Raw genomic sequence first — 25,788 nt, 5'->3', positions numbered from 1 at the left:
CTTCATAAAGCAATATTTGCCCCCCCCCCATAAAATCGAAACATCTTCAAATTCTAACATCTGCTACCTTCTTTACTTTCAACAGTTCAGTGTATAAGGAGTAAATCCATGTTCTTCGCCCAACGTCTTTACAAATCAATGAAGGTAGATGCTTCTATAATGTTCCCCACAATAAACCCTAATGGAGTAAAGGTCTCAAAGGTCTGTTTCTTTATTCTCACATCTCTCTGCAGGGTCTGGGCACGGCTGATAACACCCTGATTCGCATTATGGTGTCTCGCTGTGAGATCGACATGCTGGATATCAGAGAATGCTTCCGCCTACGCTATGAAAAATCTCTGTACAACATGATTCAGGTTTGTGTATATACTGTACACAAACATTAAAGAATACAGACTTTAATACAGACATACAAAGAATGTGGTTTCTTTAGGGGTTGTCTCCTATTTTAAAACATGTATAGTACCTTCTGTCATTTGTCTGAACTCCACAGGATGACACATCTGGGGAATACAAGCGCACATTGCTGAAGTTGTGTGGAGGAGACGACGAGTAAGCTTTTTCTGAACTCTTCAATTTTTGCTGCAGTAACTATAAAAAGTCAGAAGAGGGAGACATTGCACCATTATAAAATGTTGTGTGTTCTGTAGTTTTTCCTCTTGTTAATTTTTTTATATAATCAGCCTCATGGGTGAATTAAGGTGCATTTGATTTAGTTTAATTTAAACATTGATGTTAATGTCCAGTAGTAGAATTCAGATTTCACCCACTCGTTTGTGTTAATCAAGCACTTACTTTTTAAAAACAGAAGTTTAAGGAGATCTTTGTTTTTTAGTATTGCGGGAGAGTTCTTCCCTGAGGCTGCACAGATTGCTTACAAGATGTGGGAGATCAGCGCCATGACCAAAGTTCAGGTTGGAGTCCAACACACACCATCAGCACAACGCTGTGGCATGCATCGAATTACCCTCTAATGATCCCGTCCCCGCTCCGGCCAATCATCATGTCATGAACCCTGAGCAGACAGAACAGCTTTTGTCCGGGCACAGATACCATCCCAATGCTGCTCATCATTTTATTATCCAGAGTCTTGATTTACTGCCAGTTCCTGGGACAGTCGGTTCAGTGTCACATCATCCCAGAAATCTCATCCCGTGTCTGTATATGTGTGCTTGTGCCTGTTGAAATCTGCAGTGCTAGATCAATGTCCACATATCTCAAATCTCGTTTTTATCTGAAATAAATATTTCAAAAGGTATTTAATGAAAATACTAAAACTTTCGAAACTGCGTTGATTCATAAACCTTTAAATATTCTCTGTTTTGCCGTAAATGCCAAATTGTTTTGAAGTTATATTCAAAAATATTTTGTCATATAATTGAAAAAAGTAATCGTTTCGGACTTTTAATAATAATAGTTTATGTTTTCTGCATATCCTTTTTCTCAATCACCAGTTAAGAGGAACTGTGAAACCGTTTTCAGATTTCGACCCTGCGAGTGATGCCCAAGCTCTGAGAAAAGCAATGAAGGGTTTCGGTGAGTATTTTAACTTTGATCACATTAAATACTGAGATTTAACAGTGACCTGTGACATTTTGATTTTTGATTTTCAGGCACTGATGAAGATACAATAATTGAAATTGTGACACGGAGAAGCAACGAACAGAGGCAGGAAATAAGACAAGCTTTTAAATCTCTTTTGGGACGGGTAAGACACTATCTTTTGTACTCCGCTCTAAATGATTTCATCTGTGATATCAAACAGATTATACAATTTAAGTTGAGTCAATTATGGATGTCCAATATGAAAAAGATAAGACGTCTTTAAAAAATCCTGTTTAAAACACATTTCATTTTTTAGCAGCATAATCTTTGCATGCTTGATTTTCCGTTCCTTATTTGAACACGTGCAAACTCAGACTTGTTTGTATTACGTCTTTTAATTTAGAAATTTAAAACATGTTAATTATAGTAAAGGTTAGGAGAGGAGACGTGTATATTTAAGCTTATTTGTATGCCATCTTTTTCATCAGGATCTCATGGCCGACCTAAAATCTGAACTCTCCAAAAACCTCGAGAGGCTCATCCTTGGCCTCATGATGACCCCTGCAGAGTTTGATGCCAAAATGATGAAGAAAGCCATGGAGGTGCGCTTTCAGATTTCTCTTCGTCCTGATGGAAACTGTTTGTAAAGAAAGTGTTTTATCATCGAAAGAACAGCATGACCTGCTACTGTTTGTAGAAACTGTGCATTTATTTGTTAACTGACGGTCATTGAACAGTGTAAACTAGAGCAGAGGTGATGGGTTTTTCTGGGCATGGACTGTTTGTTTTTCAATAGTTCACTGGTTTGCTTAAGAAACCAACAGGAGCAACATCTATCATTTAGTTATAGTGGTTATAATTTGAACAATATGTATAATATTCATGGACATTACTTTAAAGTACAACTTTATCATTGTTTATACTGCTCAGGATACCAACATGCAGTTGATTTTAAATGTTTTTATTTCTCAATAGGGTGCAGGGACAGATGAACATGCATTGATTGAAATCTTGGTCACTAGGAGCAACCAGGAGATTCATGATATGTGTTCTGCCTATCAAAGTGGTAAATAAACATGTTTATTTTCATAAAAATATAATCTCCAGCAGGTGGCACCATTTGTTAAGGGTAAAAATATTTGGGGCCCTGTAGGCCTTGGTGTATTTAATTCATTTTCTATCACACAAGCGGTCAACTCATTTGTCACATTTTTTGCTTTTGTTTTTTTTCCTACACAGCATTTAAAAAGAGTTTGGAGCAAGCCATCGCATCAGAAACATCAGGACATTTCAAACGTGTTCTGATCTCTTTGGCACAGGTACCATCCACACCATTACATTACAAGACTAACAATTCATACTTCGTCTTTTATTTAAAAGAAAAACGTTTCACTGCTGATGGTGCTTTTTAGGGGGGTCGTGAGGAGGACTCAGTAAACATGGACAGGGTCCTGGAAGATGCCCAAGTACAGTATTGTGCCTAGTGTTGTGTATTTATAAAGTACAATTAATGTTGCCTTATTGTCCTGAGATTAAGCGGATGTAATGTGTTTCTCTCATGTTAGGCATTGGCAGACGCATGCGATGCAGAATCAGATGAGATGGAGGACAAGTTTATGAGTATTCTGTGCACGAGGAGCTTTCCTCACCTGAGGAGAGGTAATGCAAAAACAGGTTGCTACTGTGCACATACTAATGCATGTTAGCACTCCACATACTATTATACACATACACATACTAATGCACTCCAGCCAACTTTCATTTTATCTCTTACAGTGTTTCAGGAATTCGTAAGGTGCAGCAACAAAGACATTGAACAGATAATAAAGAAGGAGATGTCAGGGGACTTTAAAAATGCCATGTTTGCTATCGGTAAGCACGTTGTACTTTGTTAAAATGAGCATCTGAAAAAAGCACTGTATAGTGGCCACAAAACTAACTAGCACCATGCTTAATAATGTATTTGTGTCATTACATTAAAGAAAAACATAACAAACAGTACCAAGTGGAATTTGTTTCTAAAGAAAGGTTTTGAAGGTGATGGTTCATATTTTGAAGAATGTTGGTAACCGGCCCCCATTCACTTGCATTGATAATGTGTCTATACAATAGAAGTGAATGTGTGCCGCAGCTGTCCATTTACTAACTTTCTTCAAAATATCTGCTTTTGTGTTCTGCCGAAGAAAGTTTTATTTTCGAAACAATAGTCATACTCTTTAATATTAGTTGTCAAACTGGTATAACATATCTAGTTTATGTGATTCATACTCTACAGACTAATGATGATCAAATGATCAAACTTCTGATCACGTTTATGCTTTTTCTGTGATCAAAAAACCCCTCACAAACATATGACACAAATGTGATCTTAACAAAAATAGCAATAACCCATTCATGTTTTCCAGTGCGGAGTGTGAAGAATCAGCCTTCTTATTTTGCTGACCGATTGTATAAAGCCATGAAGGTACGTCTGCCTCCATTATGTAACACGCATTCCTTCACATCTACATGTGGCTGTGACTCCGAGCAGCAGGGAAAAAAAAACGATGGCCAATTCAAGCCAAAATTACATCCGTCAGCTTTCATAAAAGTGATGAGTTAGACACTGACTAAGAACACGCTGAAGTGAGTAAGCCCTCACCCTGACCCGAAACCTACTTTACGGTCTTATTTTTAACAAGCCAAGCACACATCTGATGACGGCCATTGGGGTACGAATGATGGTGTTCAGGCGTACTGATGAGTCACAGGCCCTGTGATGGGCATCTGCACTATTGCTGATGATTTGCTTTGTAAGCATTGTACAGATCAGCGATGTGACTTTCCCCGCAGGGCCTGGGAACAGATGACAGGGCTCTCATCCGCATCATGGTGTCCCGCTCCGAGATCGACCTCTTCAACATCCGCAAAGACTTTAAGGAGACGCACGACGCCACTTTGCACGAATTCATCCAGGTAGAGGCGCTCGTTGTAAGTGGTGTGCTCCTCGTCTACGTACCAGTTTACATGCGAGTTGTGCAGATATTGTGTTTTGTCTTAGGCGTTGCACATCCTCTTTTGGTTAGATCGAGGGGAACAGTGTGTTTGACAGGTTCCTGTGGTGTACTCGCTCGACTCAGCTGTTTAGGAATTTCCCCTGCATGCTTGACTTCCTCTCAGTATGCAGAATCTGATTGGTGGAGAAAAGCGAAGACAGGAAGTGTTTAACAGCAGGTCTATACTGGCTCTGTTGTCAAAACTCCCTTCAAAGATCAATAATAGCTAACTTTATATCTTTATTTTTAGTTTTGCTATGTATGTTGTGCCCGTGTGGGACGGAACCAACTAAATGGATGGTATGATTTGAATATATTTAGATTTAGTAAATAATCAAAGCGCTTTTATCCAAAGCGACTTACAAATGAATACAACAGAAGCAATTGGAAATCAAACAAGATTGAAGCATTATTTTAATTTCTAGAGATTCAATATTTGCAGCTGCATATAAAGCATGCTGAGAAGAAGTCTATTAAAGGGGAGGAAAGATAAGCTTAAAATTGTGCAATGCTGTTTGTTTTATAAAATTGCACGGTTTCATAACACTTTTATTATTGTAGCCATTAATGGAAATAAAATAACCTGTTGATCTCACTGCTTGTACCGTTATTATGAAAGCCTCCAAGAACCTCATTGCATAATGCATTTCATAACAACTTAATACTATTATGCAACACCAAAAATTCACGCTTGATCCATATTGATCCAAGCCTATATGACTTTCTTCTGTGGAATGCATACTTAAAAAAGTTAATAGTGACTGCAGTTGATGAGTTTTTGAAGGGATTGTTCACTCAAAAATGAAATTTCTGTTATCACTTATGCACCTCTTGTCTTTTCAAACCTTTATGACTTTCCTCTGCAGAACACAAAAGAAGATATTTTAAAGAATGTTGGTAACTGAACAATGACGGTCCCCATTGGCCTGCATTGGTTTTGTGAATGTATTGAAAACTGGTACCGCCATTGTTCTTTAAAATATCTTCTTTTGTGTTCTGCAGAAGTAAAAAATTCATGCAGATTTCAAATGACAATAGTGTTAGAATTTTTTCCTTTTTGGGTGAACTATCCCCCTTTAACTTTGTGGCCTGACATAATTCATTATTTAACATTATCATGTCTCTGTCTCAGGGTGACACATCAGGTGACTATCGTAAAACCCTTCTGATACTTTGTGGAGGAGAAGACTAAAGCATTGTCCTCTGTCGTCCTGGATACGGGACAGTATAAATATGCCTAGCAACCGGTGTTCTGTGTTCCGGCCCTTGTATGTGAGGTGCTAGTCAAATTGTCCTTCTGCCCTCTGCCACCATGCCTATGCCAAAGCTAGTGACCTTTGACCGATGTTAAAGCCACACCTTTTGTGCTGCAATCACCTGTCATGTAATGTTTTTTTTTACAGTTTTGAAAGTATTTTTGTTGTGTTAAGTAATTTAGTTTACAGTATTAAACCAAACTGTCCTCTGTTCAAGTTGGTCATCCAGTAAAATAAAGAAGTCATCCTATTAAAGCGGGTGTTGTTAAATGTACAGCATTGGTTTTTTTTTTGCTAGAATTAAAAATGAACTTGTTCTGCAGTACTTAAACATTTGTTTTTTAACTCAATACATTTCTCCCTGCCTTATTTTATTATTGGTTCGACGGGTCGATTTATTCAGATCCATCATTAACTGTAGTTACATTACAGGAAATTCCCTTCTGTTGTAATCAATGTTACTTTGTTCTTAATAGGAAATGTCTCGTTATAAATTACACATTACACAACAAATGTAATATTTCATGTTCTGCGTTACTGAAGGGTGAAGCTCCCACTTCACACAAAAAGCATCATAATGGGGATGTTGCTGAAAAGTGAGAGAGAATAAAACAGGACTTGATCTCATAATGCTGGGATTGTGTGCAGCCCATCGTTTGAGCTCATTGCTTATCATTGGTCAATACACACCACACCTTCATTAAATATCATGTGTGCTATTTTGGAGATAGTCTCTTGTGATTCTCACCACCTCCAAGACGTCTTTCCCATTTGGGACAGATCATATGAAAATAAAAATGATGTTGTCATTTCTTCACATGAAGTCAATCAAAATTGTTATGTGGTTCTTTGTTTCTGCAAAACACAAAAAAAGATATTTGGAGAACTGTTTCGGTTGAAATCAGTGGGGGTCAGTGTTGTTTAGTTAGTTTGTCCTTCAGAAAAATGTTGTGTTTTGCAAAATAAACAAGTCATACATGTTTGAAATGACATGAGGGTGAGTAAATGATTTTAGAGTATTTTCATTTTTGGAACAAGTATTCCTTATCAGATAGCAATGGTATCGTCCTCTGCTGATTTCAGGACGTCAATGGATGCACTTTTTAATGCATAAAACTATCAATTCATTATACTGCTTTCTGTAGATGTGTGTATGGTGTACGTGTCTACATGTGTGCACAAACGTACGTGCATATGTGCGAATGTGTCTTTGTGAACGCAGCTGTTGTCAGGGCATCTTTAGTTAAAAGAGGAAAGAAAAAAAGCTTGTGGGGCTAGGAAATCCCCCGCTTTAGACCAACATCACAGTTACCATCGATGATGTCTGCAATAGCAATAACATTGTTCACTGCAGAACAAAACATTGAAAGGACTGTGATGACATTTTCAAATGTGTGCAAGTAGTAGCACATGCAAAAGTAAAGAGAAAACTGTACTTGCAGGTGGTTTAATGTCATGGGTGATGAAGGTTACTATACAGACAGAGTTTAACAGAGAGATGACGTGTTTTGAAGTGCAGCTTCTGCAAGACTGCATGCAGGTTTGCATTTCAAAAATGCATTCAAAACTTCGCATCTAATAGCTGTCATTTAGCACTCATTGTCACACATCTATCCAGTCCTTTAAACCATGTTGCTGTTTGCAAAATTTTGCAAAACTGTTCCATTTTTAATTTTCTACACTTCTTTGATTTTTTAGGTGTTATAGACGACTCTGTGCATCATATAGGCAAATGCACACAGATTGATCATGTTTTATGCAATAACTTTATTCAATATCCTGCTGGTTTATAAATCCATCATTTGATTTGGATTAAGACAAGACCTTTTAGCCCCCCAGCATTTTCAACTTGTGGCATCACGAACCATCAAAAACAACAAATGTTTTAGAATCTATCTGTTGGCTGGTAAAATTTAACAAAACAGACTCCAGTTTTTGGACACATACCAGGTCCCACTTTTAAAGCTGAAAATATCAGAGCCTTTCACTATGTGGGAATTCCCCCTTCTGTTTAAAAACACTGCAAACGCTTCCCCCATTGCCTTTAGTTTCCTTAAAAAACGCCTCTCGGACACAACTATAATGTGTAGGTGAGTAACTGAAACATGATTATATTAAATGTTTTCTAATTCATATGTTTAATTAAGTAAATCATTTGAAATATTTTTGCTTATTTCATTTAAATTTAAGACATAAGAAGTTGGAACTGGTAAATCATTGGATTAACATTTGCTGAAATGCTTTGGTTAAAGGAAATTTGTTTTCGATGATGAAGTCTCAAAGGAAATTGTGTTTAAACATACGCTGTAAAACTTTGCCATAGTTTTGCAGCAGGTTTGCCAGTAACTTACTGTAGATTTGATTACTTTCCGTTTCCTATTCGTAGTGTTTTCAATATGAGTAAACTTTACTTTTACCAAAATTAAAACACTTTAACTTTTGAGATTCAAAATGAGCGAGAAGAGACTGGTCTCATTTCTGGCATAAGCACAGCAACACTGCAGAAACTTGACATTCTTCCAAAGCATTTTTGTCCTCTTAACCCCTTAAATTACGATACATTTACATAACAAGAAACAAGATATATGTCTTGTTTCGTGAAAGAAAATATAAGAAGTTAATGTTTTTTAATTAAATCTACAGTAAGTTACTGGCAAAACTACAGCAAAATTTTATAGTATATATATATATATATATATATATATATATTATTCTTTTTAAGTGCATATATTTTTTTTTAAACAATGTGCTAGCATATTTTTCTGAACAGAAAACATTAAATTGCCTTTTCTAATTAATTGAATGTAATGTTTTTTAGTATGTGCATTTGAAATGCTCTATTGATTTCCAAAACACAATGTATTTTAAATAGTATATTTCATATTTTTTTATTTTTGTAGTCAACCACACAGAATTCTGAGCAGATTTTTAGATGAATTATATTACAGCATAATGAAAAAGAATCTATTTGTGTAATTGCGCTCTTAAAATACCACAGTAATACATTTCCACAAGATGTCACCATTTATTTTTGATTCATGGATGTTTGATTCATGTCTATGGTTTGTGACAAACTGGCTTTATTGACCTGTCCTGACCATAATTGTTCAGTTCTTACATGACTATTTTGACCAGAGTTAAATCCTTCAAGGTTAAAACACAAGGTTGAAAATCTCTGGGTCCTGGCTACAAGAGACTTTTCTCTATTTTGGGTTTAGGAGGTTTTTTTAATAAGGGAATTTCCTAATCAGGTGTGACTTTTTGGACAATTATACAACGGTTTACCAATTACAGAAGGCATGTGACAAAAAAAAAATATTTTGAAATTGACTGTTGTTTAGAATTGATCAATTACTATCAATAAATTGACATTAGGCTCCTCTCAGGGGTCTAAAATGAACCTCTATCCGATTCTGTGGTCAGTATGGGGTCTTTTAAACAAAACCACCTTAGTACAGTGAAAATACTTGTGAGTAATTCACAAGAAATAAACCTTGATCTTGTCACTACACTGTTTTTGGAATCATTGATTACAACTAACTGTATAACAATTCCAAACATGATTGTCATCAATCAAGTACACGACTCGACTCATGACTGTACTTCCTATACTATGCATATTTCAATACCTGAATCATGCTGGCTCAGAAACTCAGACACTTTACGCAAACGTTTATGTGTTACATTCTTAAAGTGTTAGTAATCTACAAATATACCATCAAATTATAGTGAATTTCTATGAGAGCTTCCAGAATTAGCGAATGAAGACAACTCTTCTATTACACAAGATTTAAACCCGTGTTACTATATCTGCATTCTTTGTGAATTTCTTCACTATCAGTGAAAAGTACAAATTATTTTATAATCTCCAAAGAGATTTACTTCATCTTTAGATAACCAATAACTCAAATGTCTAGTCTAGTTATACCGATTCAAACGTTGAAGACAACTAACTCAAATGCTGCACAAGTATCAGAGACCCAGTTTTAACCCTATGACTCATCAGCAGGCCCAAGCCTTTACGGGGCCCTAAGCAGAATTTTCTTTGAGGGTCTCCCTGTGCCCCCAATACAATTGACTATTGTCTTTGTTTGATTATTTGCACACAAACTTTAAACTTAACACACCCAATTCTATTAGTTGTATTTTTGGGATGTAGGAATGTCATAAAAACAAAAACACCTAAACCTCCCGTTACATGTGTTTTGTGATTGTAAAAACAATTGATCATTTTGTTACTTCCAATTTACGGTGAACTGTCCCTTTAAATTTTCATCACAGACCATTCAATGGTCAACTCATTTAACTATGTGTAAAGACATTTTTGTTTTATTTTTACCACAACCAATAAACACCGAGCCACACAGCCCTTGAGGATGATTTAATCTTTCTTTAGTGTATTTACTTGATAACCATTAAATTAATCTACAAAGTGCACACAATTATTCTTAACCTTATCCTTAAATTGACAGATAAATATTAATTACATGAATCACATAAATGACATAGTTTTAATCTAAATCAGCATTTTGTCGTTTGAATCAGTTTGAATCTGTGAATCAGCCATTTGATTGGCCAGCTCGATTATTTTTATATTGATAAGTTGCGTTTCGTCAGTAATTTCAAAAATATTTGACACACCACAGAAAAATATTGGGTACGGCCCTGCGGAAATAAATGGATGTGTGTCCAGAACATATTACAAAAAAGCTGTAATTGAATGTGCCTTGGGGGCCCCAAGTGGCAGCGAGGCCCTAAGCAGTCACATATAGGGAGGGCCGGCTCTTCTCACTAATACAGTGAAACAAAAGTAGCTGTCTTTTAAAGGAGTAGTTCACTTCATAATAAGTCCCCTTTCCATTTAAATTTTTATTCCTACAATTGAAAGTCAATGGGGGCTTATTTTTAAGTGCATTACTCATTTAAATGGATACTTTCTCTCAAAAACGAGAATTCTGTCTTAATTTTCTCACCTTCAAATTGTTCCTAATCTGTATACATTCCTTTGTTTTGATGAACATAGGGAAAGATATTTGGAAGAATGCTCATAACCAGACAGATGTTGCCACCCATAGTAGGAAAAAAACATGGTAGTCAATAGTGCCCCAGAACTGTTTGCTGTCCTACATTCTTCAAAATGTCTTCTTTTGTGTTCAACAGAACATAAAAAAAGATAAAGTAATTTTTCCTACAATGGGAGTCAATGGGTGGCAAGATAAGCATCCTTGCAAATATCTTTCTCTGTGTTCATCAGAACAAAGAAATTTCTAAAGATTTGGAACAACTCGAAAGTAAGTAAATTATGACAGAAATTTCAATTTTGAGTAAAGTATCCCTTTAAAGGTGTGATGAACTGTCCCATTTTTATTATTTTATACTGTTATATGAGGTCTACTTTTGACGTTTGCGTGATTTTACCTCCAAAAACTTCAAAATCAATAAGTTATAGGCTATTTTCTTCCCAGGTTTTGAGGCCAGCTCTGCAAATGCTCGGTTTTAATGGGCATGTCGCATTGAAGACACTTGGAAGTAAACGCCCACCGCTTTATTCTGATAGCACTTTTTGTAGTTGGAGCCTTCTGTGAATTTAACCAGTGGGAGGGGCTAGAGAAGTAGTCGTTGAAAGACGGTGTTCAACCTATCAATGTCGTAATAGATAGGTGCATTCCAGAACCTGGCGTTCGCTGGGCATGGTGTCAATAACAGATAACAAGGGCGTTTTTTCAGTTCTGACACTTACATAATGTATCCGTGAATACAATTCGCTCTTACATAACAAAAGCTCGGGTTACATTTTTTTATTTGAATTCATGCCTCCTTTAATTCCTTGAACACTACTCCTCGTTTAAAGCCATACCATTGGACAATTATGAATAAAAGGTAACATAAAGGTGATAGGGCAAATTTATGAGACACCAGCAGAACCAATTTCTATTTAAATCTTTGTAAAAACATTATTTTGTTGTCGCATTCCATTCAATGCCACAATTTACAAAGAAAGCATGTTGTGCTTATATGTTTCTATTACATGGCTCACCAATTGATGGACGATATGGCAAATAAGTCACTTCGGATCAAACATCAAACATCTAGCACCTAACACCTGCATTTAAAATTTACCAGAACATTGTAAAAATATGTTAATAGCTGTCAGCTTTTTTTGGTTTGTTAACCCCATATAAAATAAAATTAAAGGGATTAAAGGGAATTAAAGGGATAGTTCAACCAAAAATAAAGATGTATTTACTCACCCTCATGTTGTGTATGACTTTCTTGACTGTTTTATGATTGTTGCTGGTTACCAAACAAGACTGGCTCCATCAACAACCACTGTATGAACACAAAATCACCGAGACATTTCTCAAAATATCTTATTTTGTGTTTCATAGAGGAAAGAGTCATATAGGCTAGGTTATAAACTATATGATATATATATATATATATATATATATAATGGATTCCATTACAACAAATTATTCTGTGTATCTACTGTGCTTTTGGCCTTATTCCTCTGAGATTTAATAGTGTTTTATTGGTTCATATGACATCCCATAACATCCTACCAACATATCCAACACATTACCAGTAGAGACCCGAAAAAAGGCCATTAGTTTCCAATTTATCCAACACAATTAAATTGTGATAACTGTGATAGTTTTGCAGAGATTTACGTGTATATCGTTTTTTTATTAAATATATATTTTTAATTATTTGTAATATTATCTAATTTACATAGTTATTTACTAACCACCCTTAGCTGTATGATACTATTTATATTGTATAGATGTCAGATGGGTCATATTCATTATCTAATAATTGATAACCAACATCAATAACATTTTTGTTTATCTAGTTTTATTCTTTTTTAAAAGGTTAATTTTTTTTTACTGAGGTTAAAAAGACTGAATGTACCTTAATGATCACAGTCGTGTGTCTGGTCACTGGAAGTGAACGCGCCTCTGTTTACATCTGCTCGCGGGGTGGAATTTCCCGACTCGAGCCGGCGCGAACTACTTCCGCAAACGTTCGGCCGATCAAAGACGCGTCTCCGTCAAGGTACAGAACGAGTTCGTTTTCTTCTTCTAAAACCTCCAACCGAACACAAAAATATAGTCAGTTACAGCCGTTACCGTGTGGCTATGTCGTTGTGCTCTTTTTTAAGGACGTTACGCGTATATCGGTTGTGTTTATAGCGGTAGGGAAAGCTAGCGTGAACGCTTTTGTCTGCTAGCCTGATAAACATATCACCTGACGTTAGCCGGATGCTAAGCTAATAGCAGCATGATATTTGTTTATCAAAGTGAGTCATTTATTTAGAATACATAACGTATCGGTTTCATTCTTCTGTGGGTAACGTTAGGGTTTTTTGGCTCATGGTTAAATTAAAGCTCAAGGTGGCCATACTGTGTTTTTGAGATCGTATTGTTGGGTGAAGTCATTGGTGTGCTGTGTGTTGATACAGAGCTCGGGGGTTCGGGGATAAACACGATCCGCTAGATAAGGTTTCCTCTTGTCCAAAGTCTCAGAGTAACGTTGATTCTGACAGTAAGGAAGCTGTTTAAACATGTTTCGTCATGGTAAGGAAAGTGAAAGGGTTTAGTTTGTGTGTTGGGTGCCCATTGTGAGCTGTTGGTGGGAAGGTAGGTGGCTGTTTTTTGCTGGCATATTGTGTGTTTTTTTTCTGTATCGTTTTTTATCGTTATTTGTTTAGTGGTTTGGTCGGTCACTAGGTATTGATGTCAGGAGCTTGTGTTTCTGACATCGGTACATGGCATGTTAATGCTTGAAAGAGTCTTTTATAAAAGGTTTATGAATAATCTATGACTTCACTATATGTGTCCACTGTTTTTCATTATCATAATGACTTCTAAAAAGTCACTTTTTAGTTATGATATCAAAGACGAACATTCAAATCATCGTGTCTTGAAACAGGCGAAGAGAAATCCCCAAGAAGTCACTATTCAAATGTCTGTTTTTGAATTGCAAATCTTTACTCACCTTCATGCTTCCAGAGTTTTGTACACGCATGATCATCTGTGATTCTGATTTCAATGTTTTTTTAGTACAGGGAAACATGTTTGGTAAGTGATGGAGGGAAAAGGCCCGTATCGCATCTATGATCCCGGTGGGAGTGATTGCCAGGTGAAAGACGAGGCCAGCAGCCTCAGCTACAGACAGCTCCTAGAAGAAAACACCTTGTTGAGGGAGAGAATGAAAGGTCTGAAGAGTTTAGGTGAGGGATCTGTACCCCATCAAACCTTTTATAATGATTTTTGAGAAACTGATATATCAGACCGGTTTAAGCAGAGCTCTCTCCTAATGTATGCTATCAGTATTTGGAAGTAGTGGCTTAGTCATGCTCACCCTTTATTTTCCTTTAGGGCTATAATACGATTTATCGCATCCAGAATGAAAGTTTCTGTGCATATTTGTTTTGTATTTTTAAACAGATACACGTATACATATTTAGGACATATTTACATGTTTTTTATATTTACCAATAATTTAAGTATTGTATAAATGTTTCTTCATTTTATATTTTCTTAAATATATGCATGCATGTCTATGTTTTTATAAATACAAAATGTATATGCACGGTACACACACAAACTTTTATTCTGGATGCGAATAATTATGACAGTCCTATTTTCCATATTAAAAAGTTTGTTCTGTAGTTGTGAACTAAATATGAGCATTCAAAGTTACCTCCAGTTGAATACCATTCTTGTTGAGTCATTTCACATATATACCCATAACACCTATGTTAGTTATAATGGTTATCTGATTAATATGCTGAATTTGAGTCATGGTTCTATTGTTGGGTTAAAAAAAATGAAGAGATTCCAGATTTTCGGCTTTTGGCAGCTGGCACTATGCATCACTAACATTTAACAAACAGTTGGCTATGAGCTGATACGCCTTCATTATGTGTGTTTGTCATAAAACACATTCTTAACTTTCATGTGACTTGCAGGAGACCTGTTAGAGGAGTCACAGTCGGAGGCAGCGAAACTTCGAAAGAGGGTTGAGGAGCTGGTGAGGGATAATGAAGCCCTGAAGTCCTCTGCGACCAGCTTTGCGTCCAGCCTGTGCATGGGTGCACCGGTTCAGACAGACACACAAGGTATGGAAACAAAACACCAGCCCCCCTGATCAATGTCAGTCTGGATAGACAGGATTTTTATGATTGTGGTTCCTTTAGGTCATGGAAAACATCACGGTCATCCCTCAGCAGAAAGACAAGAATCTCGAGACTGCTTAGCTGGAAATACTTTACATACGGAGCCAACTGTAAGTAGCTACTTAATAGATTTGTCTAAGAATTGTGATCAATCGCTTTATTAATAAAGGTTTGTGTTTACATAATATATGCCTGTATACAGGGCATATTTATTTAGTATTTATATACATACACGTACATGTTAATATTTAGGAGATATTTGCATGTCTATACTTATAAATATATACATATTTTACTACCGTGTATGTGTTGTAAATAATAAATGAATACGCACAGTACACAGACATATATTATGCAAACACAAATTTTTATTTTGTATGGAATTAATTGCGATTAAATGTTTAACATCCCTAATTGTATGCCATTGTTTCATGTTGTGACAATCATATACTGGAATGTAACTTCCAGTTTTGTGAGTTCCTGACCATTTTCATTTTACGCGAACAGCAAGCTGGGGGTTGTTTTGATGTTGTCTTACTGTCAGAAAGTGTTGCAACACTGTGAATTCTTCTGTTTACAGGAAAGTTCATCAGAGTTTGAAGTGGTAAATATGGAAGGGAAGACAGCCCCTGAAACCCAATCGGTGAGTTTTAGGGATGTTAGGAAATCCGGGCCTTTGTGAACGTTTACTCCGTTTCGAACATTCCGTATCCTCCCGGCTATGAACGGACACGCGAGTGACACAGATTCCAGTCATCGTGGTTGCTCAGCTGTTTCTTAATGCTCTTCCTTAATAGGGATTTGTTCATCTTAATGAATCAACATATCTTTGTAAGGCTGTTCCCGGGATGAGTCACAAGGGAAACTCCAGGATTTAGTTAGCAGATAGACTTAAACTCATGTGTGAGAGTGCGGAATACCACTTTGGGTAAAGTTACTAAACCAAGAAACCTCAGCATAGAGATATTTAAGGATTTTTACTTTTTCACTTGATGGTTTTGTTGCGTTATTTTGGCATATGGTTGGTAAAGAGTAGATGATGATGGTAGAGTATATGCTCTCGTTGTTGGGTATTGTTGTCAGGGTTTTTTTAGGAAGAGGATTTAGGCACGTATTTACGAGCGCTGCTTTATGATGCAGACTGGAGTGATGCACCTGCCACAGGAGAACCTAGAGCTGGCTAGTCAACTCCGCCGTCTGGAGAGTTCTTTTAGCGTGTTTGCTGAAGAGTCCAACCCCAACCAGTTGCTTGCTCATCTGGGCCGCATGGCTGTAGAGTTCCACCACCTATCATCCAAAGTTCAGAAGAATGAACAGAGAACATCTCTTCTACAGGTGAGCATCTGACAATCTGTAAAACCATGACATAATCGAGATTTTTCTTAACTTCATCTTTTTAATTTTCTTCTTTCTTGGCATTTCTAGATGCTTTGTGAACAGCTAAGGCAAGAGAACAGTGAGCTTAGAAAAAAAATGGAGGAGGACCTTCAGTACCGCAACCGTGATTTGGAACAGCTCAGGTAATGTCGTTTTCATATTTTACTTTGCTATTTTTATGTTCATACATGCAAATAAACCTCTGATAACAAAACAAAACTCTAAGTAGTGTCAGTTTTTCCTGCTGTGCTGGAACTGAGGGGTCTTTCCATCTGTCCCTTTCCTGTACCTGTTATGAACTTTCTGAGTTTATGTAGACTCATGTTCCCTTTGTTACTAATAGCTCAGCTTTGTTTTATGTGCTCTGGACAGGCAGGAGAACCTGAAACTGAAAGAGCAGGTCAATGGAGGAGCCCAGGTCGCACCGAGCGAGCAGCCAAACCCGAAGGAGGAGCAGATGAAAGAGGAGAGACCCAAAACCAAGGTGGAAATGACCATGAATCAGCAGGTTTGCATTTTTTCCCACCTCTGTGTCAGGTGACATTGCTGTAGAATTCCTGGTGTCGTTCTAAATTTGTATAGGGGCATTTTTTTTGTCTTTCATTTCCCTTTTACGCTGGTTTGTGGAGGTGTCGTCTTTTTGTTTTGTAGGCTTTTTTTGTGGGAGTTCTTTGAAAAACACCAGTGCGTAAATTAATCTCTGGTTTTCTAAATTGAGAAGCTTCGATTGAGTCACTCACGCTACTGAGATTAGTTCTGGGAATGCCACACCGGTCTGAAAATGGTCCTTCCGCAATGGTCTTTTTCGTTCGAGTTCCTCAATTGTGGGCTTTTTTTCACTATATGACTAAATATTGAAGTTCGCTGTGTTACCGTTCTTACTCAGCCTTGCAGTTGTTTTTTTGTATTGTGGTGGGAAAATTCTGATATCGTTTAGTTATTGGTGTGATTGATTGTGTGTTTAGTTTTTAGTCTGAGGTCTATGAGGAATATATATACATATACATCGAATTTCAGTTCTGTTGAAAATACACAAGCTTAATGCCGATTTGATAGTTATTAATGGTAATTTTTATTATAAAGACCTTTATAACCATTTTCAATACTAATGCAATGAGTTACATTCACAGTCTGGTAAAGCTCCAGAAAAAACACCTTCTAAAACCTTGGATCCGGAGGTGTACGAGAAAAAGATCAAGCTTCTGGAGAAACAGAGAAAAGATGTAAGTACTATTTTAGACCGCCTCTGCTTTCTGCATACCTGCTTTAAAGGATCAGGTTATCCAGTCACCATTTACTCAACATCGGGTTGTTCCAAACCTTTGTAAATTGAACACAGAACAAAAAAAGATATTTGTAAGAATGTTAGGAATTTTCAGTTCTAGGACATCATTCACTACCATAGTAGAAAAAGATATTTAACTTTTTTTGTTGAACACAAAATTAGATATTTTAAAGAATTTCGGAAAGCAAACAGTTTTGGGCCACCTTTGACCACCATTTGAATCTTTTCTACTATGGTAGTCGTTGTCCCAGATGTAAAAATAGCTGACATTCTTCCAAATATCTTGCTTAATTTTTACTTGTTTGGAGCAACTGGACGGTGAGTAAATGATGACAGAATTTTCATTTTTGGCTGAACTTACCCTTTAAAACAGTCTTAATTTCCCGTTTGCTGAACGCTGACGTGTAAACTGCAGCATTTGACCTTTCTCAGGTACTGGAGGTGAACAAACAGTGGGACATTCAGTGGAATTCTATGAAGACACAATTCGAGCAGAAGGTATATCACAACATCTACGCTAGAAATATTCTATAAATATGTTCCAGTTGGCCTTGTAACCTTTTTGCCTCACCTTGTTGCTGGAAAGCATGACATGAAAACATGAAAAAGGCATGAATCACTCTACTTAGAAACATCGATTGTTTAATGAGTCGGTCCATGTGGAGCGGCGTGTGTTGAATGGAGGTGGGAGAATGTAAGATATGAATCACTGAGACTACGTGAGGTTCTTGTGTAAAACGCAGGGCAGCGACCTGTTACTGCATTTGGGTGGCGGTGGAAACGCAGTAGGGCACAGGAATGGAAAGCAGCTCTGTGTGAGTGTCAAACCAGACCACAGGCCCCTCCCGTCACACCTCTGGTAGAATTTCCCTCACCTCGCTTGTACCCACTGTCTTCCTTTGTGGCTCGCCGGAGGGGCTGGCCAAAGTTGCATAGCCGCGTGATCTCACGGCTCAGCGATAGCAACAACCGTTGCATCTCTGCATTTGCTCGGCCTGATAGTGGGGACAAAAAAACACACATCCTCTGACGTCACTGGAGATCATAATAAAACTCATAGCAATGGAACAAACAGCATAACTCCCATTGTGACCTTTTTTGTTTGTGTCGTTTTTTGTTTGTTGTTTGCATGGGGGCGCAAAACTATAGAATCAACCAGTCGGTGGGTTGCCTGAATTTTTCAGTCTAGACGACTGATTAGGATCTAAAATTTTTTGAAATTCGGTCTTTACTTACTCATCCTCATGTCGTTTCAAACCTGGTCTTTAATGCAAAAGTAGATCATTTAATATCTATGCGATGAAGTTTTATTTGCAGCTTTTCAATTGGTTTTTGCTGTGCAGACTTGGGCAACTTAGTTAAAAATAGTCAACAATCCATTTTTTCTATTTGTGATTTTGGTGTTCTCGCCACTATTAAATACATCACTATAAAATGACTATTCAACTCTTGATTAAGATAAACTCCAGGATGCCATTTAGAGGATTTTATAAAAAAATATATAACCTTTTAGCTCAGTGCAGTGAACTATTGGAAGTAAAAGACCTGCACATTTTGGAGATGTGTATAATACAAATTTATCTGATGGCATTTTACAGAAACAAATTTCCTAGTAATTACGCTTTGTAACTTTGATCTTTAATCACATACCGTTTCTTTCTTTCTCCAGATTACTGACCTCAGGCAGAGGCTCGCTGACTCCCAGAAAGCAGTTCTTGAACTCGAGGCAGAGCGTGAGCAGAGACAGAGAGACTATGACAAAAAACTGCTGCTTGCCAAGTCTAAGATCGACAATGTGCAGGTACACCACAGTCTCTGCTTCAGACTGTAAATCTGCTGTTTTTCATTCGAATTGTATGTAAGATGGTGTTTTTTCACTGGCCATCTGAATAAGCCATTTTAACACGATCGACTTTTCTTGGGCAGAAATCTGATCAGAAAGAATTCTCAATTGCTATGTTTCCTATGACTTTTATTGTATTGTTTTAGTTCACAGACTTGTTATTTGCTTGTCGGTCATGCCTCCCATGTCATTTTCTGGCTGGAATAAGATGCATTGTAGATTAAACTTCACACTGTGAATAGAAAAGTCTAGAGCCTAAGTTCATGTCATCCTCTATTAACACTTACTGCAATGTTTAGCTAATAGTTGTGACTGCTGAGCTCATTGAAGCTCCTTAAGCTTTAAATAGTCATTCAGAGCTTTCAGTTTTATCTCGGGAAGCACCAGTTTTTCTTTCATACTTACTGACCATCTCTCTTAGTGCGTGGTGAGAGTTTCCCTTTAACTCCCCACAGGGAATGGTCAGGTCGAATGTTACCCACCTCATAGTTTTATTGTGTGCACTGGGCTGTCATATGCTGGCTGGTTTCCGTTTCACCTTTACAGCCTCCTTATCTTCTCAATGCTCTATTATTTTTTGTTTATTTATAAGCTTTGGCTGATTTGTCAGCGCGAGTTGCCCATAGCAATCTTTAGCAAATTTGGTTGTAGGAGGGTCCTTGAAAAAGTTTAGAACTCATTCTATGAAGGGCAGGATTGTGTGTACAGTGCTGAAATTGTTAATTCAAATAAGGCCTTTCAAAAGTCAATCACTACGTTGTGTTAAAACACAAAGTAATTTATGACTTTACTAAGATAAAAACAACAGCTGGGTGAAACCAAAAATGTAGCCGAATACAGGTGGCTGGAGACATGTTTTTATTGTGAGAGGTAGATTTGCGTTTAGCGTGACAAAAACAGCAAGATGTGATTGCCAGAGCCGTGTATCTGACTTTTATGTAAACCAACAATTAAAAACGGCACAGATGGACACAGATAGACAAGGTCTACTTTGGACTAATTGGCATCTTTGCTTGGTTATTCATATATCACACGAAGAATTAAAAACAATTTAGTGAAATTGACAGCTCTTGTGTGAACATTGTGTATTGGATTGATATTTAACTTGTGCTGTGCTGTTATTTTGTGTTTGTTTTTATAGGGTGAAAAGGAATGCCTCACCTCAGAAACATGTGAGTTGAAACAAAAGGTGCGTTACCTGCAGGACCAGTTGCTTCCACTAACTAAACAGAGAGAATACCAGGAAAAAGAGATTCAACGGCTCAACAGGGTCAGTAGCCAAATTCACATGTTCACCCACATCATAGCTGTCCCAATAGGGACTTTTAATTTGTTTCTGGTGTTCCTAAATGATTCGTGTTATAATTAGAACAATCCTTATTTAAACTGTCTTGCCTGTTTTACCAGTAAATAAAAACATTTAGTGTATTTTTCCTGATGATTGTCTTTATAATTTAATTTTTTTTTAATTGTTAAGATAAAAGTTTAGGTTTGATCAAGCCATTATTTTATCTCAAGCAATACAAATAAAAGATTAAGTATGATACATTACACTCTACAGTATCCATGGATGGCCTGGCACCATATTCACATAAAATACACAATCCTCACTATGACAAAACTGGTGGCTGTGATTTGATTTCTTTATACACCCACTTTGATTATAATCCAATGCTACATAGGTGAATTAAATAAGTACTACATTTCAGCATACACAATTCTCAACAAAGTATTGTTTTTTAGGCATTAGAAGAAGCATTGAACCTTCACTCTCCATCCTCCACCCAGCCAGGCATGAACCTGGGAGAAGGTGTTGCCAACCTGAGACAGCAGGAGCTGCACACACAGATAGCCGTGTTGAAGGAGCAGGTGCTTACATATGATAACTTTTATATTTCTTTGAGCTCTCACAAATGTGTACATGTCATTGCATTAGATGACAAATTACCAAGCAAGTAGCATTGGTGCCCACAAGAACTTTTTCAGGTAAAAAAAAAACAAGACAAAATGTTAGGCTTTAGATTATAAGAAACAGGTTGTTACAGTAAAAATGTATTTGAACAATTGCTGGTTGTCAGATGTTAGTGGAATGTTTCAAATGATGAAACACACCTGTGGTTGCCTATGAGAATATCATTCCTGGAACCAGCTGGTTTAAAGTCATTACAAAAATAGTTCTAAGAATAGATCACCGTTTGTTTGCAGAATTGATCTCTATCAGAACTACTTGTCCTTATGTGTTTATTCCTTCTCCAATATTTACAAATAACCGGAATGGTCTTTTCTTGTCTTTAAATGATTAATGTCCAGAGGGTTAAGGGCTGCTGTATGTGTTTATATAGCCCTGTTGTAGTTCTAGGAGCTCAAAAAACAAACTCCTCTAGATTTCTTTTTTTGTCAGAGTTCTCCTCAAGGTTATCTAGGAGCTGTGATTCGCTCAATGAAACCGATTAGTTGATAGTGCAGTCCTTTTACCTCATTTATCAAACATGCTTTAAAGGAATGAGTGTGTCAGGGTTCATGGTGAGTCATACGGCTTGCATATGGCTTCCTGCATTCTTACTGTTCTATTCACTATAGGTCTGCATTCTCATCCGATTTGTTTTCTCAGGTGAAAATCTTTGAAGAGGATTTCAGGAAGGAAAGGAGCGATAGAGAGAGAATGAACGAAGAGAAAGAAGATCTGAGGCGTCAGGTGGAAAGACTACAGGGTCAAATGACCAATCTGACCAATCAGGTCTGCGTTTACCCATAGCCTGCATAAACTGCCAATAATAGAATATGAATACCAGATTGGATCCGAAGAGTTTTTGAATGGTATTTTGAATTGAATCTGTTTTTCAGCTTCATCAAGCACAGAATGAGTGTCAGAGAGAGCGTGCAGAGAGGTGTAAACTGGAGCGACTTCAGATGCAACACAAGCAGGTGACTCTCATTTATCATATTGGCGCCACCTTGTGACCACATCACTTCATAACGAACGCTGCATTCGCTGCTCCATTCTTCACTTTCAGTTTTTTTTTAAAAACGTTCTCTTATTATTGTCTGAGTATGTGATGTTTCTGTTTATGATATAGGAAAATAGTTAGCAGAATGAAGCCTAATTTACCTCTCTCATATTCAACGTCACAGATGCTAATATTTTAAAATGTTGTTAACACGGAGTACACAATGCAACAAATGTTTTGCTTTAATTTTTACAGTTAACATGCTGAATGTGAAAGTCACGTTAATTTTGTACCATCTACGGTACAAAAACCTAATAAATATTTTCACACATTTTGTTATTATTACTCGTAGGCAGAAATAACAAGGTACTGGCATAACACTGAGCTTAAAACAACAGTTTAACATAAATTTACAAAAAATGAGTCGTCCAAAACCTCAGAAGTGTACATTTGATCGTTTTTGTCATTCATGACTAATACTGTCCTCACAAGCAAAGTTCAGGAGGTAGTCACTCATCATCGCTTCATCCCATCTTCCCTGTGCTACAGAAAGTGACAATTGGATTTTTTTAATGTGTGAAAATTTGTACAGTTTTGTTTATTTGCAATCTACCGATATATTGTAATTAATGATATAAGCTCAAAAATGACATTCAAACATTGATGCTACATGAAAATAAGTATAACCACAATAATTAGCACCACAGAATTGTACAAGAACTATAATAAGTCGGACAAAACTACAATTTGTTCCACTGTGTTATCAATAAATCTAATAGAGTCCTTGAACTGTAGACAAGTGAGACTCATTTTAGTTTTGTTTTCCCATGTTTTGGAGGGGCAACAGGAAAGGAGAACGTCTGACCCCACGTCTGGCACGGCCAATGGCCCCATGAGTCCCCCATACTGCGGCCCGTTTGTTCAGGTGGGCCATCAAGGTCTAGAAGGGTGGCCCATACACTTCCCCCCCAGGATGCCTAACATCATTACGGCACCCGGCAGGGATTTTCAGCCCATCAACCCGGTGAGTTGTAATTTGAATCTGGATTTTGATGTATTTGGTGTGGTGTTTAAATTTGCTGAGTTCTGTCCAGAATTATCTAACGTTTGACCTTTGAGTCACATATTTAAAATGTTCCATTTGAACTGGAATTTTATTTTATTTTGCTGATTTTATTTTATTTTTTCCGCTTCTTTCTCATTCTGGAACAGAGACAGTAGTGTTATTCCAACACTTTTAAGTGGTTAACAGTTTTACCACACAGAAATGTAGGTTCTAGTTTACAACTAGAAATATGTGGAGGTGTTGATTCGTAAAAACAGGCTTTTACTGACAGTAACAATGTGTCCACGTGCATGCATAAGAGGACAGACATCGAACCATTTGTTCCCTGAAGACGTCTATACGAGTTTGTGTAATGATGTCATGATTAATTCTTTTGTGTGTGTTTTCAGGGTTTTCCCTGGCAGTCATCATTCCCTCAGCCACGTGGTTCCAGAGGACAAGCGGACACGGCAAGACCCCCGCCAGAAACTGCAGGTATTAATCAGATGTCCTGTTCTGGACATATCTTCATTCTGCATCAGAAGTATCTTTTTGTTCTGTAAGTCTGACCCAGTGATATTTAAAATGCTCTGTCGGAATCAATCAGCTTCCACTGGAGGTAGTTCAATTGATGACGACAATGAGTACCAGATGGAATGATCTCCAAATTTCACAATGATTGTTCAAACTTTATGTAGTTCAGTTTCCGTTTGCGTTTGCCCTATTGATTATGCTCAGTTTAAGACATCAAAATATACCTCATTTACTTTCCTTTTTGCTTGTTTGTAAGTTCAAACTACTCTACAGGTTATAAAACAAACTAAAAAATTATAATTTGAAAAATCAAAATATAATAATTTTCCATCTCTGAAATAAATACTGTCCACTTATATAATCATAAAAGCAAATTCCAACAGATAAAAACAGTGCCTGTTCTACATGACTAAATAGTGAATATTAATTAACACTATATTATTTTGTTGTGTCACATTATTGAAGTCTCTACTCTCTTCATTGCAATTTCAGATATGAAGGAACATGTTTGTGTGTGTTCTCGACTTATTTCTCTGTTTTGTTCTTTCTGTCAGAAATGGGAGCAACTGGATTTGGCAAAAGGGAGCGTCAGAACATAGATCCTGGAAAGCACTAAACACACATTCTCTCTCTTGGAATGGCTCATGGCTAGTATCATGATGCAGTTTATTTTCAGTTGGCATGGTGTGAACTATTGTTTTTTTTCCTACTGTGTATATATATATATAAATATATACTGTATCTACCACTGATACAAATGTTGTTTATAAACTTAAGTTTTATAATCTTGTTTGTGAAACACTGTTCTGGCAAATTAAGAATATATATATATATATATACATTTATTATTTTACCTTTTTACGATTGTTGATATTTAAATTATCTGCTTTGTATAATTCTATGCAGGAATTGAAGTCAGCTATTTAATAGATACACTGATTGGATGTCATTTTTACACAATATACTTATAGAGTTAAATGAAAAAAGTCATTATAGACAACTCTATTAATTAAAAATCACGGTATACTATCAAATCAACTAAAAAGTAATGCCTGATACAGTAGAGTATATTTATAATAGCGGTTAAACTATATTGAGCCTTACATCACATATAAAAACACAATTTGAGAAAAGATCAAAATGTATCTAAATATTAATAACTCTATAGGTGAATTGTATTGAAAATGCCCAACAGTAGACTGTGACTGAGTAGATTTGCGATTCATTCATTGGCTGTGGTCGTAATTGTCACACACACAGATGAATGTGTCCATATGCATGTCACCATTGGGTGATGTTACTCTCTGACTGGTCATCTGCCCCACTTTTTACTGAAGCCATATATGAAGCTTGTTGTATCTTTTCAGTTATTAGATTAAGTTCAACACAGTTGTTGTTTCACTCTGTTATGCCTATGGCTTTTTGATATTTTAGTTCCTTACAATTACGAGAGGACCCTCTTTGGTCCTAGTAAACAGATGCCAGACGTGACATGGTAGATTTGCTTAATATTGTTCAATATTCAGTGTTTAAAAACATTATTCCCAATGTGCAAATGGAAGCTAAGTTATTTATAATCTATTGTTTTGACAGCAGAGTGTGGTTTATTGTCTAAAGTAATGTTGTCTTTTGTGTATTGTTTTGTGTCAACCTTTACATATTGTAGCTACTGGAAGATTTTAGGATGCGAGTTTGTGTCACAAGAAGTGGGCCAGAATAAATAAGTTAATATCTCATTA

The 25,788-nt window shown here is 36.7% G+C and overlaps 2 protein-coding genes and 1 long non-coding RNA gene across 8 annotated transcripts in view; 2 read left to right on the top strand and 1 right to left on the bottom strand.

Moving 5' to 3' along the window:
* The window catches only part of anxa6 (annexin A6), a 13,460-nt gene extending 7,350 nt beyond the window's left edge, over positions 1 to 6,110 (top strand). Inside the window, exons 11-25 of one of the 3 annotated variants that reach the window (XM_056769546.1) lie at positions 86 to 144; positions 234 to 356; positions 494 to 552; positions 836 to 914; positions 1,455 to 1,536; positions 1,614 to 1,708; positions 2,034 to 2,147; positions 2,521 to 2,611; positions 2,785 to 2,864; positions 2,958 to 3,011; positions 3,111 to 3,204; positions 3,322 to 3,417; positions 3,951 to 4,009; positions 4,378 to 4,500; positions 5,713 to 6,110. In XM_056769546.1, coding sequence (XP_056625524.1) covers positions 86 to 144; positions 234 to 356; positions 494 to 552; positions 836 to 914; positions 1,455 to 1,536; positions 1,614 to 1,708; positions 2,034 to 2,147; positions 2,521 to 2,611; positions 2,785 to 2,864; positions 2,958 to 3,011; positions 3,111 to 3,204; positions 3,322 to 3,417; positions 3,951 to 4,009; positions 4,378 to 4,500; positions 5,713 to 5,772 — 1,268 coding nt within the window. In that variant the 3' untranslated portion in view covers positions 5,773 to 6,110. The other 2 variants (XM_056769545.1, XM_056769544.1) reach the window with 2 other exon arrangements.
* Positions 4,583 to 12,873, bottom strand: LOC130437901 (uncharacterized). The gene is made up of 3 exons (XR_008909245.1): positions 12,749 to 12,873; positions 12,088 to 12,166; positions 4,583 to 4,714 (listed from the first exon to the last, which is right to left on the bottom strand). It is a non-coding gene; the product is annotated as an uncharacterized LOC130437901 (long non-coding RNA).
* tnip1 (TNFAIP3 interacting protein 1) lies at positions 7,864 to 25,788 on the top strand. Of its 4 annotated transcripts, none has more exons than XM_056769548.1 (18): positions 7,864 to 7,926; positions 13,900 to 14,069; positions 14,811 to 14,960; positions 15,039 to 15,127; positions 15,598 to 15,660; positions 16,158 to 16,352; positions 16,443 to 16,537; positions 16,767 to 16,902; positions 17,525 to 17,617; positions 18,112 to 18,177; positions 19,349 to 19,480; positions 20,664 to 20,792; positions 21,266 to 21,391; positions 22,134 to 22,259; positions 22,367 to 22,448; positions 23,307 to 23,494; positions 23,926 to 24,010; positions 24,604 to 25,788. In XM_056769548.1, exons 2-18 carry the CDS (start codon positions 13,925 to 13,927, stop codon positions 24,663 to 24,665), a joined length of 1,962 nt encoding a protein of 653 aa, XP_056625526.1. In that variant the 5' UTR covers positions 7,864 to 7,926; positions 13,900 to 13,924; the 3' UTR covers positions 24,666 to 25,788. The 4 variants fall into 4 exon arrangements, with proteins under 4 accessions (XP_056625526.1, XP_056625525.1, XP_056625528.1 ...); XM_056769547.1 differs by lacking the exon at positions 7,864 to 7,926 and adding an exon at positions 12,774 to 12,892; XM_056769550.1 differs by lacking the exon at positions 7,864 to 7,926 and adding an exon at positions 13,180 to 13,476 and having other exon boundaries at positions 13,900 to 14,054.

The sequence above is a fragment of the Triplophysa dalaica genome, chromosome 16 (assembly GCF_015846415.1).
Source record: "Triplophysa dalaica isolate WHDGS20190420 chromosome 16, ASM1584641v1, whole genome shotgun sequence".
Lineage (NCBI taxonomy): Eukaryota > Metazoa > Chordata > Actinopteri > Cypriniformes > Nemacheilidae > Triplophysa > Triplophysa dalaica.
Note: the sequence above shows the minus strand (reverse complement) of the source record. Positions and strands in the feature narration are given on the sequence as shown.